The following is a 15,661-nucleotide window of genomic DNA, read 5'->3' on the forward strand; positions in this document are numbered from 1 at the left end:
TTATTTTCAGTAGGACATAAGAGGGAGTGTGCAGTGTTCTGCAACCTCAGAGAATCAGAGAGAAATTTTCACACTTCATTCACATTATGAGATGAAGCCCAAACTGGGTGAAAACTCCTGAGAAAAACAACTTTTTCCAAAGTAAGTTCTAAATTACTTTTTACACTGCATTCTCTAAATTCTCTTCGTGAAAAAAACATTTTTAAATGAAGAAAGCAAAACAGATATCAAAAATACGCTAGTGTTCAGCCTAAGTTAGAACCAGCTGCATTTGTTAGGATCCTGTTTTTAATTTTATTGTGATGAATTAATATTCCATTTTATTAGGTTTACGGAAAGGCCCCCATTCAAATGGGCTGTATGTGTAATGAACAAATATTTGATTGCTTTAAAATAACTGCATTTATGACATGAGAACTTCATAAATGTAATCACATAACAAAAGCATCACATAAAAATAATTATTAGTCAAATTAAGAGGATAGACTTATAAAGTCAAAAAAGGAATTAGTATAGATTATTTAAATATTATACCTTAAACAGATTCTTTTTGATCTTAAAACTCGACTTTCATTTTTTAAAGACACCTATTAGAAGATGAGCTGAACAAAGACAAAACTAACACATCCAAAAATTCAACTGTCTACTTAATTTTTAATAGGTATTAGGGATAAAACTGAATTAGATTACTCTCTCAAATGTTTCCTGAGATTTCCCAAATCATATTAACTCTAACTCCCATTAATTGTTTTGATAAAAAATTAAAAACAGTTTCAAAGGAAATTCTATCACTTCTTATAGACATCAATTTTCCTGTAATCAAAATCATAATCTTTCTTTTCAAGTCCAGAAATGTGTCAAACTGGAGTAATTATCTAAAAACTCCTTACCACATACAGATATTTTCCTTGAGTAATTTTAAGCCAATAAATTTCTAATACACAGTTAGAAATAGTAGCAATCTCTCCTAACAAAATAAAAATGTGAGCAAACCACACAGAGTAGCAAATTTTAAGGCAAAAATAGAGTATTCTTCTTTTTAAAGAGGGAGTACTGTTTTCTTTCTTAATCTATAACAGAAGAAATACAGCTAAATAGTCCCATGACAAGATATAACTTTACCTGAGCCATCTGTTGAATGACTGACTTAAAGTCTTCATTTGCCAACTTAGGAGTCCAAGGAAATAACCCAGAGACAGTCGAGTTATTAGAGGGTCTTTGGGCATTCCCATTAGGAATGGCACCATGTGTAAACACTAATAAACCTTTCCTAGAAAAATCAAAGTTGGCTGAAGAATCTGAGGGTATGTGGCTGAGCTGTTGAAGAGAAAAACAAAAGAGAATCATTAGCAGAAACCTATAGAAAATAAACTATTTCTACTTAATAAATATTCTGTTGTACCCATTACATGTATAATTTGCAAATTAAATATTTAGACATGAGAAAAATAAGACACAGATATGTGAATCTATGTGTTTGTTAGGCTACAAATAGTTTTCATTTAGTATTACACAGAATATTTACTAGGTTAAAATGTATTGCTTCCTGGGGCTCAGTCCATGGAGTGTCTGACTTTTGGTTTTGGCTAAGGTCAAAATCTCAGAGTTGTGAGATCACAGAGTCTGCCTGAGACTCTCTCCCTCTCCTCTCCTTCTCCCTCTGACCTCTCCCAGCTAATGTGCTCTCTCTCTCTAAAATAAATAAATCTTGGGGTGCCTGGGTGGCTCAGTGTTAAGTGTCTGCCTTCGACTCAGGTCACGATCCGGGTCATGGGATTGAGCCCCGCCTATTTAAATAAGTACAACTTATATTCCAAAACCAAACACAACATTTATCATAAACATTTTAAGTAAGCTTTATGCCCAACATGGGGCTTGAACTCAAGACCCTAACATAAACGGTCACATGCTCTACAGAGTGGGCCAGCCAGGAAACCCCCATAAATATTCCTAAACTATCCATGCCAGTGCTACCTACAGTTCACAAATCCCAGTACAGTCTTCTTGCTGAATTAAGTGCACTTAGAGAGAGTTTGTCTGTCTCTGTCTCCTTCCATGTTTCTTTGCTGGTTTGAATATACCAACATGTAAAACCCTGATGAGTAACTTACTTGCCCTTTCAGTTGCCTGATGGACTGCTGAAGTGTGAGTATCTGATTGAAGAGAGGGCTCTTTAGTGTCTCATAAAACAGAGAGAGCTTCTCATTTTGTGATGTATCTCCCTTCTCCTGCAGTTTCATTTTTAGGCGATCAAGAACTTGTAGGACCTGCAATTTATCTTGTTTGAAGAAGGATAATCAGAGCACAAGTTAATCCCACTGTACCTTCCACTTCTGAATCAGTAATAAATTTACTGATAGAAGTACGTATCTAGTATACCTGGAGCGGGATTTTCAGGCATTTTGAATGATTGTCTTCAATCCCTTTTAAAGAAACCTAAAGAAAAATTTTAAAACACAAAAGATTTTCCATTAGTGTCTACTCATCTATAGTTCTGTAAAAAAATTATAGAAAATCTCAAGAACATGCTTCATCAAAAGACTTCACTCAAATTCAAATTAAAACTTGAGTAACCCACTAGGTTTCCTCAAACTAGAAAGATAAACACACGATTTGCTGAGTGTTGACAAAAACATGAAGCAACTGGAACTCTCGACATCACTAGCAGAAACGCAAAATGGCACATGAGCTTTAAAAAGTTGTCTGGTAGTTTCTTACAAAGTTAAAAATACACTTACCTTATGACTCAGCACTTCCACTCCTAAATCCTTACAAGGAAAAATAAAAATACAAACTCACAAAAAACCTATACATGAATATTGGTAGCATTTTTATTTATAGAATGTAAACAGAACTCTTGGGAATGAAAGCGAAAAACAACTATAAATATACACAACATGGATCAATCTCAAAAATACTATGTTGAGGGAAAGAAACTAAATAAAAAACGGTTACAAACTGTATGATTCCATCCACATGAAGTTCAGTCTATAGTTATAGATTAGTTTACCTCGGCAGGGTAGAAAGGAGCTGACTGGGAAAGTATCTGAAGGAGTTTTTTGGGGTCATGGAAATGTTCTAAGTTTCAAATGGGGTACTTTTTGTTTACACAGATGTATACATTTGTCCAAATACACTGACTTACATATTTTAAATCAGTATTTTTTGCACACAAATTATAAATTATACTTAAAGTTGATTTTGTTTTAAAAAAAAAAAAAAAAAAAGGATCCTGGGCTGGAAAAGAACACCTACATTAAGAGGTGAAGAAGATTTTAGAGATTAGGGGGGAAAAAAAAAAAAACCCTAAGCAGCACACACAGTCCCAGATTCCTACTAGTCATCTGAGTCTCCAAAAGGTAATCACCCAACATATTGCCATTATCTGTATTTTTAATTCCAGTAATTTGTTCAAACTAACCTAAAATGTAATGTGATCACAACTCAAAATTCCAGCAAACCCTCTGCGAGGACCAAACCGGCACTTTCACAGTAGTCATTTATACTAATGGTACTCCAGGTTGTAGTGAACCATCAAAGAAACAGGAGTACTATACGGTAAAAATTCTCTTACATCAACTCTGCATACAGTTGCTGAATGAGGTCTTCATCTTCTAGTTCAAGGTCACTAAGTAGGAAAGGGTATTAAAACCCAGTAAGGGATGCCATCTGCATTGATAAAAGGTCCATGTATTCCATCTAAATGTTCACTGAACTGCTGAATAGACAGAACCGCTACTGATGAGCTCAGCGTCTCAACTGTGCAAACTTTACCACTACCCATTGACAGGTAACAGTAACAAAAGACCGTTACAATGGCACTATCCTTTTCTATAGTAGCCTAAGGTCCTAGAGGATTGACAAGAGCAGCTCTGTCTGTGGTCATTAATAGATCAACCTCTCTGAAAGAAAGAATGCAGGCGAAAAATAGGAGATACAATTTTTTTACTCTCAGACTGGCAATTTTTTTAAATTAATAATAGCATGTATTCTAGAGGCCATGAAAAAACAAGTGGGAATATAAATTTGCACAATCTTTTAGGAGAGCAACTTTAGCAATAGCTATCGATACATTAAATTTGCATTCTCTTTTACCCAGAAGAGCTACTTCTGAGGGTCTCCCTAAAAGAAATACTTGTAAAAGGGCATAAAGATGTATTGTACAAGGATATTTACTTCATTGTTATGAACAAAACTCCAGGAAAAATTAATCTGGCAAAAGCAATCAGGCATTCTAATAAAGTAGGTCTGAATCCACTGAAATGAGAAGGGGAGGGAATCAGCTAACGGTAAACCTGTGGCTCTCTCCTTTAGGGAAGGATTCCCAGCTTGATAATCAGAACCCCTTGCAAACACCCTAAAGGTTTTTGATAGCCCCTCATTTTTAAATGTCAGGAAATGTCTTAATTGCTTTTTATAAATAATCTGAGAATGAATGGATTTAAGGGTCATGGCTAGAAGATACATAGACATTTTCTATTTGTGTAACTAATGGAGTATAAAACTCAGGATTCCCCAAACACCAAAGGTTTCCTTTGAGAAAAACATTTCTGTATATATTGTTGAGAACCTATCTAGTAACCCAAAACAAAAATGTGTCCTAAGGTTGAATTTTACTCCTGTAAGCAAATTAAAAATTGTGGTTAAAGTCTGTCAGAAATATATTTATAAATGATTTAATTCAACCTACACATAACTAGGTATTTTAAGTGTGTCGATAATGTCCTAAGAAGAAAAGTGCCATTTTTCGGCTGGGTACTCCTCTAGCAAGGAATGTCTGTCCCTACCTCCTGCCTGTAACCACTGAATCATGAGTATGGTTTGGTGCTCATTTGGTGAGGTTTGATCTCATTCACACGAGAATGCTTTGACAAGTCAATCCTCTATGTCAACACAAGGACATTATCTAACAAGCACAACTGAATAGGGAAAAGAGCAAGTTTCAGGGTATGAGCATTATTTGCTTTTTATAAGAAAAAGATATGTATGTGTGTAGGTTTCTAGATTGAGAAAGATAATTTCACAGTAATTAACTTCTGGAAAGTAGGGCGCCTGGGTGGCTCAGTTGTTTAAGCGACTGCCTTCGGCTCAGGTCATGATCCTGGGGTCCTGGGATCGAGTCTTGAATTGGGCTCCCTGCTCAGTGAGGAGTCTGCTTCTTACTCTGACTCTACCCCCTGTTGTACACTCTCTCTCTCTAAAATAAATAAATAAAATTTTAATTTAAAAAAATTCTAGAAAGTAGAAATGGGGATAGGAGATTTAAAAAAATTAACTTTACAGATTTTAGTGCTGTTTGAATTTTATTTTAAAAGCATGTCTTGGGGCACCTGTGTGGCTCAGCGGGTTAAAGCCTCTGCCTTTGGCTCAGGTCACCATCCCAGGGTCCTGGGATAGAGCCCCACATGTGGCTTTCTGCTCAGCAGGGAGCCTGCTTCCTCCTTCCTCTCTCTCTCTCTCTGTCTGCTTCCCTGCCTACTTATGATCACCAACTGTCAAATAAATAAATAAATAAAATCTTTAAAAAAAAAAAAAAAGCATGTCTTATTTCGTAACTTAAAAACTAAAATAGGCAAAAAGATAATGGCTGAGAAGGTCTAATGAGAGAGCAAGCTGATACAAAGATAATAACAACACAATAGGATAATTATATTCTAAGGCATAACCATCAATTGCAGTGGTGTGGGCCATGGGCTAAGTGAAATCACAAAGGGAGATGGACTAAATTTGCGTGGGGATGTTTGGAACACTGGCAAGAGAACACATCAGAAACTTCTCTCGCAAAAGAGAAAAAATGTGGTGTAAAAGGAGTGGTCATTTGCCCTCATTTGCCTACAACCACCTCAGATTACCCAGCACCATTATGGATGCTGTTCCATTTCACTCCCAAAACTGCTGCAGTTATGAATGGACAGAAAAGAAGTGGCATATATATGTAACAGGTATTATTCAGCCATAAAAAAAGGATGAGACCTTGCCATCTGCGACAACATGGATGGACCTACAGGGTATCATGCTAAGTGAAACAAAACAAAGACAAATACCATATGATTTCACTCGTTTGTGGAATCTAAAAAACAAAACAATGAGTAATCAAAAGAAAATCTCTTAAATACAGAGAACTGATGGTTGCTAGAAAGGAGGTGGGTAGAGGGATGGTTGTAACCGATAAAGCTGATTAACAGGTACAAACTTCCAGTTATAAATTTTTTTTTATTTTTTTATTAATTATTTGTATTAACATAGAATGTATTATTTGCCCCAGGGGTACAGGTCTGTGAATCATCAGGCTTACACACTTACAGCACTCACCATAGCAGATACCTTCCCCAGTGTCCATAACCCAGCCACCCTCTCCACAACCCCCCTCCCCTCAGCAACCTCAGTTTGTTTTGTGAGATTAAGAGTCTTTAATGGATTGTCTTCAAAATTTAAAAAAAAATTTTAAGTGTCACAGTTTGAATGACATATAGGGCTACCCTGGGTAAGTGGTTCTCAAATTTTAGCATGCATCAGAATTACCAGGAAGGCTTATGCAAACACAAGTTGCCAGGGCCCACCCCTGGAGTTTTTTGTTTGTTTTTGTTTTTTATTTGACAGAGAGAGATCACAAGCAGGCAGAGACATAGAGAGAAGGGGGAAGCAGGCTCCCTGCTGAGAAGAGAGCCCGATGGGATAAGGGGCTCAATCCCGGGACCCGGAGACCATGACCTGAGCAGAAGGCAGAGGCCCTAACTCACTGAGCCACCCAGGCCGCCCACCCACCCCCCTCCCCCGCCGGAGTTTTTGATTCTGCAGGTCTGAAGTGAACCAGAGAATCTGCATTTCTAACAAGTTCCCATGTGATCCTGACACTGCTAGCCCAGAGACCACATTCTGAGAACTACTATATACAGGTGTAAAAGCTCATGAATTTCTATGAGACTATTAATTAGTTTTAAATGACCTAGGTATCTAAAAATAGGACCAAAAAAAAAAAAACCCAGTGTTGTTTTTGTGTTTGTGTGTGGGGTTTTTTTGTTTTGTTCGTTTGTTTTTCTGCAAGTGTAGACTGCAAATTGATGCTTGGCTCACAAAGAGAGAAGTCCCAAAATTGGGAATAAGCATTTAGAAACCACATAATGTGGCAGAGTAATGTTGATCTATCCAATTTAGTAATAAAACTTTGACTTACTTTTTCTTTTTTAAATTTCGTTTTTCTAACAATTCCTTTTTCTGATAACTGATTACAAAAGTATCAGTCCTTGGAAGACTGTGGGTGCAGGGGAACCCTGATCTCTTATCACTGACAGCTTAAGAAGCACAGACTTAAACAGACTTTGAGAGGGTCCTTGTAAATAATGTGAAGTAGACTGGTCTTTATCCTGTAAGCAACAGGAAGTAATTAAAGGCTTTTAAGTTGGGAGGTCCTGAGTCCAGATTTCTATTTAAAAAGGTAATTCTGGTAACAGGATAGATTAGCAGCCTTCAAACATTTTTAAATACACATTCCCATCAGTGAGAATATGGTGACCATTCACCTTATTTTTTATAATTATATATATATATATACAATTATTTACATGTCATATGTTTTAAACTATACATAAAATTTTAAATGTCATGACAGTAAGATAGAAACACTAAAAAGCAAGGTTTTATGTCCTCTTCCTACCATACCAATGGATCCTTCTGTATATTTTGGAAACCACAGTGGTACAGTATCCCTCAGTAAGGTTTAAGAGAAGAAACTGGGTGGCAATTTAACCTTCTGACTCATACTTAATAAAGGCTAAACCCTGTCCACCATGCAGGCATGGAAAATTACTGCAGTCCATGGTGTTAGGTAATATCTAGGGAAGAGGACTAAAGCCTTAAAAATATGAGGACAGAAGGGAGAAATATAGTAATTCTACAGCTCAACAACCAGTAAGCAGCACACAGGCTAAAAATCTTCAATCAAACCACCTTGAACTATTTGTCTAGACTGACAAAGAGAGCTTACAGCAAGGAATCTCAAGTTTGTTTAAACATGGTAAAGCGGAGTCTAACTTGTCAGAGATGGGCCACCTAGAATCGGTCATAGGTGATATTAAAATGCCACCGTGTGCCGCTGTCCTCCCAGTGCTACAGCCTCCAGAGCAGGCGTAGTTATTATGCTCAGTGGCTTCTACTCCATCATTGATCAAGAGAGTCTGAGCCATGAATTTTTCATGCCTGGTTCACTGTAGGATTTGACTGAAGGAAATTATAATAATATTGTGGCTTTTCTTTATACCCCGGCCTTTAGCCATTACCAATTAATGGAATATATGAAAAAAAAAAAAAAAGCTGATGCAGAGATAGAAATTTAATTTGATTTAAATTTCTAGGTGGAGGAAACTTACTGAATAGATTTATTAACCTCCTCTGTTCAAGAATTTAAGTGAACTAAAACCCTGAAAAACATACTTTTCAGATTCCCAATAGCTCACAGAATAGAACACCCCAAGACTCCTATCTTGAAAATTTGGGAGAAAAAGATCACTGGCAATCAGTTTGGCAAAGTACAGGTATTCAGCCTCTAACTACAGATATGAATTGGGAGATCACAAACTCCTCACTGGGAATTCCCCAGAGCCAGAGGGAATGAGGGAGTTTGAACAATATGAAAGCTATTAACTATAAATGAAGTCAGGATTTCAGAAGTTATTCAAAAATAGAAGTCCACAAACAACTTAAAATGTTTTTGTTTTTGTTTTTATTAAGAGAGATTTTATTTATTTTTGCAAGAGAGAGAGTTAGCTCCAGCAAGAGGGTGGGGGGCAGTAGGAGAGGTAAGGGAAGAGGGAGAAGTAGACTCCCTGCAGAGCAGAAGCCCAATGCGGGATTCAATCCCAGGATTCTGGGATCATGACCTGAGCTGAAGGCAGACACTTAACAGACTGAGCCACACAGATGCCCAACACCTTACAGTTTCTATTGCTTCCTTTGAAGTGCAAAGCTCAGGTAGTATCTAATTATCACGCCTTTGTCCCCAAAGCTCAGCATTTGTGAGGTAGCAATTAAATGGGAAACAAACTCTCCTAGCCAAAGTAAACACATCTGCCACCATGCTAGTAGAGATTCAAGACAGTTGTCACAGTCTTGTGTCCTTATCAAACGACAAGGCCTTTTGTAATCCCTTAGATACAAAAGATAATATATTTTTGGCTGCTGCCAAACCACTACATTCCTGGAATTCTGGGAACATATATAAATTCCAGAACAACCCTGACATTTTGGGGACCATATGCTTAAGCCATAACCAATGCTTAATTAAGTGCACTTAATGCTAGATATTCGGGACATGTTGAAATTGAAGATGAAAGATACTGTGTTAAACTCAGAATCAGAATTGAAAATTAGGGTGCCTGGGTGGCTCAGTGGGTTAAAGCCTCTGTCTTCGGCTCAGGTCATGATCTCGGAGCCCTGGGATCCAGCTTAGCAGGGGGCCTGCTTCCTCCTCTCATTCTGCCTGCCTCTCTGCCTACTTGTAATCTCTGTCAAATAAATAAATAAAATCTTTTAAAAAAAATTTAAAAAAAGAACGGAAAATTGAGTCAGTTCTTCAGAATAATTCAGTTGGCTAAATACTAATCCTTACTGAACTATTCAAAGTTAATCAATGCATATCAATATTTTTTTTTTAAAGATTTTATTTATTTATTTGACAGAGAGAGATCACAAGTAGGCAGAGAGGCAGGCAGAGAGAGGAGGAAGCAGGCTCCCCGCTGAGCAGAGAGCCCGAAGTGGGGCTCGATCCCAGGACCCTGGGATCATGACCTGTGCGGAAGACAGAGGCTTTAACCCACTGAGCCACCCAGGCGCCCCGCATTATCAGTATTCTGCCTGTGCCTTGGCCACTGAGTGAGAACACTATTTCATGGTATGCTTTTGTATTTCTGTTGGCGGCAGTTTTCTCTAATTATGGACGAAAAAAAACAAAAACAAAAACAAAAAACCCAAATCTGGGCAGTTTTCACACTTAGGGATCTCTGTGTAGCCAGTCCCTCACTGAAAGGGCCCAGGCATTCATAAATGATTAGTTTCTACCTCAAATATTCTGTTCAATGCTCCCCACAAGGTAGGCTGTATGCCCTTCTCTTCAGAAATATGGTGATGGCATTTTTGCCATGCTTCTGGTATTCAAAAACAATCCTAGCAAATCGTGAAATACACCAAACTAGGCTTCCCATCAATGTTCACCTCCTCTCCTTCCTCCTGACCTTCTCCCCCAGACCATTTAATCTGTTACTAAATCACATAATTCACCTTTTGGTGTCCACTACGCACCAAATGCAAGGGCATTCTGTAAAACATCTCATTTATCTTAACAAGGTAGTATTATCACCCCCATTTTGCAGATGCAGGGAACTTGCTACAATTTCAAAAAAACAAGGAGGAAATTTCACCTTGGAAGGAGGAAAAGTCAACTGTTAATGACTTTAAAAATGAGAGCCGGCTATTTCACATTTTCAACAGCGAGAGAGTGTTTGTCAACCAAACCCTCAATATCCACTTAATTCACCTCCCTCTCCTACCACACTCTTGTCCTGGAGCTTCATTAGAACTCCAGAAAGTAACTCCAAGAGGACTGACTGCCCGATTCAAGCAGGAGCCTTACCCAACCCCTATTGTCAAAGTCACCCCCATCCATTAGGGGTTAAAACTAAATGAAAACAGGTCTGGCCCTGACAGATACCTACTAACCAGGCAAGATGTGCAGAGCACCAAAACAAAGGGCAGGACTTTTGGTTCTGTTTTTAAGAGTAAGACCAACATGAGAGAATGCTCATCTCACAGAGAGTTTACTTTTTTTTTCTTTGTAAGTTTATTTACTCAATCTCTACACCTAACATGAGGCTTGAACTCACAACTCCAAGATCAAGAGTCGCATGCTCCTCCAACTGAGGCAACCAGGTGCCCCTTAGGAACTTCTTTTAATCTGAAGGCAGCTCTATAAATCCATGTTATCAATATACAGATAATCCAAATCTGAAAATCTTTAAAATACACACTACCTTTGTTTATAATATTGTTGTTCAACATGTTTTTAAACTATAAGTGATCATACTGTATATTTATCCTTCAGCAATTTGTTTTACCTTATCTTTAAAGTTTTATGATTAGTCATGAGAATATAGGATATATGCAGCTTCTCTTCATTCACTGCAACAACTACATTCCACTGTAGGAATCCATGATTTTCTCCCCCAACCTCCTGGGAATAAGCATTTAGATTGTTTCCTATTGGTCAGAAACACAAAAACAGGATTAGAACGTAATACCTACTTCATTAATCTACTGTTTTCCAGTTGATTCAATCAACAATTCATAAAATAAGGAAGATTCTATAGCCTAGGAACTTTGAAATCCTGGAGACCTGGGATCTACAGCTGGGACCAGCTCTGTGTTCTTGCACCAATTGTTTAAATTTCCCTTTACCTCAGATTTCTCATTTGTAAAATAGAGTAAATGAAAATTATTACATATTTACCATTGAAAGGACGAAATAAGGTATTGGAAAACATGTATTCTGGCACACAGTGTACCTTCAATACAGAGTAGCTACTATTGTTAACAACCTCTTCTGGGGTGCCTGGGTGGCTCCACTGGGGATCTCCCTTCCATTAGGTCAGGATCCCAGGGTCCTGGAGTTGAGCTCCAAATCGCATCAGGCTGCGTGCTTGGTGGGAAGCCTGCTTCTCCCTCTCCCACTCCCCCTGCTTGTGTTCCCTGTCTCTTGGTATCTCTCTCTGTCAATAAACAACCACCACCACCTCTCCTTTCAATCAAAATTATTTAAGGTACTTCAGGAGCTTCAAAAAACTAATAATTTGGGGGGGGGGGGCCTGGGTGTCTCAGTGGGTTAAAACTCTGCTTTCGGCTCAGGTCATGATCCCAGGGTCCTGGGATTGAGCCCCACATCCGGCTCTCTGCTCAGCGGGAAGCCTGCTTTCCTTCCTCTTTTTCTGCCAGCCTTTCTGCCTACTTGTGTTCTCTGTCTGTCAAATAAATTAAAAAAAAAAAAAAAAAAACAATAATTTTTTTTAGCTGAGATTTTGCTATGTACTCCATAATGATTATTTCTCAGAAGACTGAACAACAAAAATGTTCAGTAATGCAACAAATATGGGGGGGAAGGAAGAGTAGGAAGGCTGATAACCTGGGAATTTGAAAAACCTGTTTCTAAGTAGGAATTTAAGTGCTTCAGTCCACTAAGCCCTCTCAAGGATAAAAATACTCATACTGAATCCTAACCCAGTGCTGTTCAACAGAAAAATGTGAGCCACAGAAGTAACTCCAATTTTTCTAGTAGCTGCATGAAAAAAGTTAATAGCAATAGGGAAAGTTAACTTTAGTCATGTATTTTACTTCACCCAATATATATAATCATTTCAAGATGTATATGATTTTTTAAAAATGAGGTATTTTACTTTTTGCTTTACACTAAATCTTCAAAATCTGATGTGTCTTTTACATTTGTAGCATGTGTCCAGCCCAATCTGCCCGACATGAAGTGCCGGACAGTCACATGTGCAAAGAGTTAACCAATCTGACAGCACAGTATTAACCCATGGTTTGCCAGAAAGATCCCTGTACAGTGTTTTTAGCAAAGACTTTTGGATTACCAGTTAACATAGTTTCAATGCCTCTTATCAAAATAACTCACAAAACTTTGGTTCTTCCCAATAAAAATAGCTCAACTCCATAATTTTAACAGAAGTTATCACAGTGGAGGAGCAAAGAGCAGGAGAATCATGACTCACAGTTTATAAGACACATTCTTAACGAGGATTTAATTTCAACCTCCCCGAAGTTCAGAGAAGTAGATCATTTACAGATGGGAAAACAGAGGAGCAGGGTTAAGTGACTCGCCAAGTCCTATGGTAAGTGGATCCAATACCCGTCTCCGGGCTCCACAGGCCGCACAGTTGTACAAACGCAAAACGTTAAGTGGCCTCTTCATCTTCAGCAGAGATCTAGCCCATGACTGAAATAAGGGTATTGACAGGCTCTAGATTTCTATTTGCATCAGAACTTCAAATGAGGGTTTTAAAAAAAGGCATCCAAATCTGCGCAAAACATCTGAGTATGAAAAAAAGCACAGCAATGGTCAAGCAATCACGAATATAAAGGTGGACTAGTACTCTCAAAAATTTACTACCCAGGTGAGCAAAATCTTTACAAATTAAACCCCATTTTGGTCTCCCCAACCTAATGTATTTTTGTTAAACAAAGCACGTAAACTCAAACTACTTGGCTGTTTAGCTTAAGGACCATTACAAAATGTTAAGTAAAAATGCAATTATAAGGATGACTGAATGTTGAATCTCTACGAATCACAAGGTTCTAGTAGTGAATTCACCATGGGAAAATACACAGCTTTCCCTTTTTAAGAATACTAACTGAAAGACAATATACCAGAATTTTATTAGTGGTTACTTTCAGTGGTAGGTGGGTTTGTCTACTTTCTCCAGTTTTCTCCAGTGAATATAGGTTAGCTTTATAGTTTAATATTAATACAGTACTTAAACTTACTAAGGCCTTCAGAGGTGCCTTGTTTGGCTCAGCGGGTAGAGCACAGTAACACCTGATTTCTCCGGGAGGGGAGTCTGAGTCCCTATCTTGGGGGTAGAGTTTACTTTAAAAATAATAAAATAAATATACATACTAAGGCCTCTAAACACAGATAAGAGCTTAATATAATTTCTTTTCCATTTACACACAACTATTATTCTAATGCCAAGCACATCTCATGTGACTGTTAACAGGATCTCGATTAGCAAATCTCTCCAAACCAGAGTTTACAAATTCTGTCTTATAAAGTACCTTCCAGCGCTGATATTTATTAACTTTTTAATTATTTTAAATTTTTAATAATCCTTATATACGCCGTAAGGGCCTAGAAACATCAAGTTCATTTTAGTTCAAAGTCACAATCCTCCCTTTTTCCTGATATTGCACACTGAAGCAATTTGAGTTTTTACACCCACTAGCTTTTTTTCTAAAAAAAGATGTGTACAAACGAATTGGCAGTCTATAGGAGCTTAGACACTCTAGAATGCGGTATCAATCATAGTCGGCGTAACTGAGATTTCTTTTTCTTCTAGGTCTCCAGAGGCTTCTTCATTAAGAAACACTTGTTTGTGGCGCACCTATCAATGGCCAGACTCTAAACACACCTGAGCAACTTAGAGAAATAGGGCCCTGAAAGGCGAACGCTCTCAATCGCAGAGTCAAACCAGTAAACAACTAATTTGAATCCAAAACGATATGAGCCATCTGGACATGTGACAAAGTGCCAAATGAACACTCCTGGGGGAGATTAATTTGGCACACCTCCTAGGTGTGCCACGAGGGTCGGGGCTCTCGGGGTGAGGGGAGGTGGAGGATTTGAAAATGTTTTCCTCAGCTTGACTTAAAGCAGGAATCCAGCAATGTCCCCACAGCCTGCAGGCCACAGTACTTTCCATCTGATCCTCCCTCGTCTGAAAAGTGAGGCTAGCATAACCCAAGCCTGACCGCGGGCCTGGGAACTCGGCTACGTGACCACCCGGGTGGGGCCGGAGCTAGGCGGTCCTCTCAGATAAGATCTGGGAACCCCCTCCTCCTCCGGGCCCCCGCGGCAGGCCACCACCTGTTCACTCCTCTCACCGTCACCAGTGGAGGAAAAGACTCCGCCCAGCTCTGGGGCCAAGCGCAGGCACCGATCCGGGTGCAAAATTTGATCCCTGCCAACCCCAGAACAGAAGTGGGCCGAGATTTGAGGGCCGGCAGGGCCTGGCGAGGCTGGGCGGCTCCGCGGCGGGCGGCCCGCGGCGAGCTCAGCACGGAGCTGGGTGGGGGGCGGGGGTTGGGGGAGGGGCACGGAGGAGGCACCCAGGCCGGACGCAGAAGGACGGCGCCCCGCGCCCACTGTGGGCCTGGAGGGGCGCCCAGTAGCGCCCTGGCTCTCCCGTGTCCACCTCCTCCCGGAGGGCGGGCGCAGAGTGCGCGAGCGGCAGGGGAGGCGGGCTCCCACGCAGGAAGGAGAGCTGCCCCCCGCCGGCCTCGGGACGCAGGGACTACCACGCCGCCCTGCGAGCGCCCGCGTAGCTGGGACCCCCTGCTTTACCTGGTCCGACGGAGCGTCGGGAGCGAGCGAGCGGGCGGGCGGACGGTCACGACGCCGGCCCTCCCTCACCTGGGCGGAAGTGAACGGGGCAGGGTGACCGCGCCTCACCTGGCAGGCCCTTCCCTAGCACCGACCCTCCCCGCCCGGGGCGGGGCCCGGGGTGGCGCGGGTGAGGGGGCGGGGGGAGCCTGGGCCGCGGGAGGCCGACTCTGGGGAGGAGGAGTGCGGGGGCGGCGGAGTTTCCTATTTTCGGCAGGTGAAATTCGTCTGGGCGCGGGAGGGTTAAAGAGCCTGGAAAAGGTGGAGTCTGGGGGCCCAGTGGGCAGTTGTAACGCCTGGTGGTGGGGGCAGCCCGTGCTAATGGGGTGGGGAGGTCCTGCCGGACAGGTGTTATTAAGAGGGCTGGGCAGAGAGGGAGTCTCAAAGGCAAGCTAATGAAAGGATGTTGATGAAAACATGGTCAGATCTAATTAGTCCCCATTGTGCCTTTCCTTTCTGCTAACCCAACATAAAACTCGTAAGAAGTATAGCTGGGGAAATTTA

At 40.3% G+C, this 15,661-nt stretch overlaps 1 protein-coding gene across 8 annotated transcripts in view; it reads right to left on the reverse strand.

The window, feature by feature from the left end:
• Positions 1-15,231, reverse strand: part of PATJ (PATJ crumbs cell polarity complex component) — a 373,536-nt gene extending 358,305 nt beyond the window's left edge. For all 8 annotated transcript variants that reach the window (XM_032302603.1, XM_032302602.1, XM_032302601.1 and 5 more), the window contains exons 1-4: positions 15,119-15,231; positions 2,380-2,436; positions 2,112-2,278; positions 1,123-1,317 (exon numbers count right to left, since the gene is read on the reverse strand). In XM_032302603.1, the coding sequence (XP_032158494.1) occupies positions 1,123-1,317; positions 2,112-2,278; positions 2,380-2,401 (384 nt within the window). In that variant the 5' untranslated portion in view covers positions 2,402-2,436; positions 15,119-15,231. The remainder of the gene's footprint in view (positions 1-1,122; positions 1,318-2,111; positions 2,279-2,379; positions 2,437-15,118) is intronic.
• Between the last annotated feature and the right edge of the window lie 430 nt (positions 15,232-15,661).

This window comes from Mustela erminea, chromosome 10 (genome assembly GCF_009829155.1).
Source record: "Mustela erminea isolate mMusErm1 chromosome 10, mMusErm1.Pri, whole genome shotgun sequence".
Classification (NCBI taxonomy): Eukaryota; Metazoa; Chordata; class Mammalia; order Carnivora; family Mustelidae; genus Mustela; species Mustela erminea.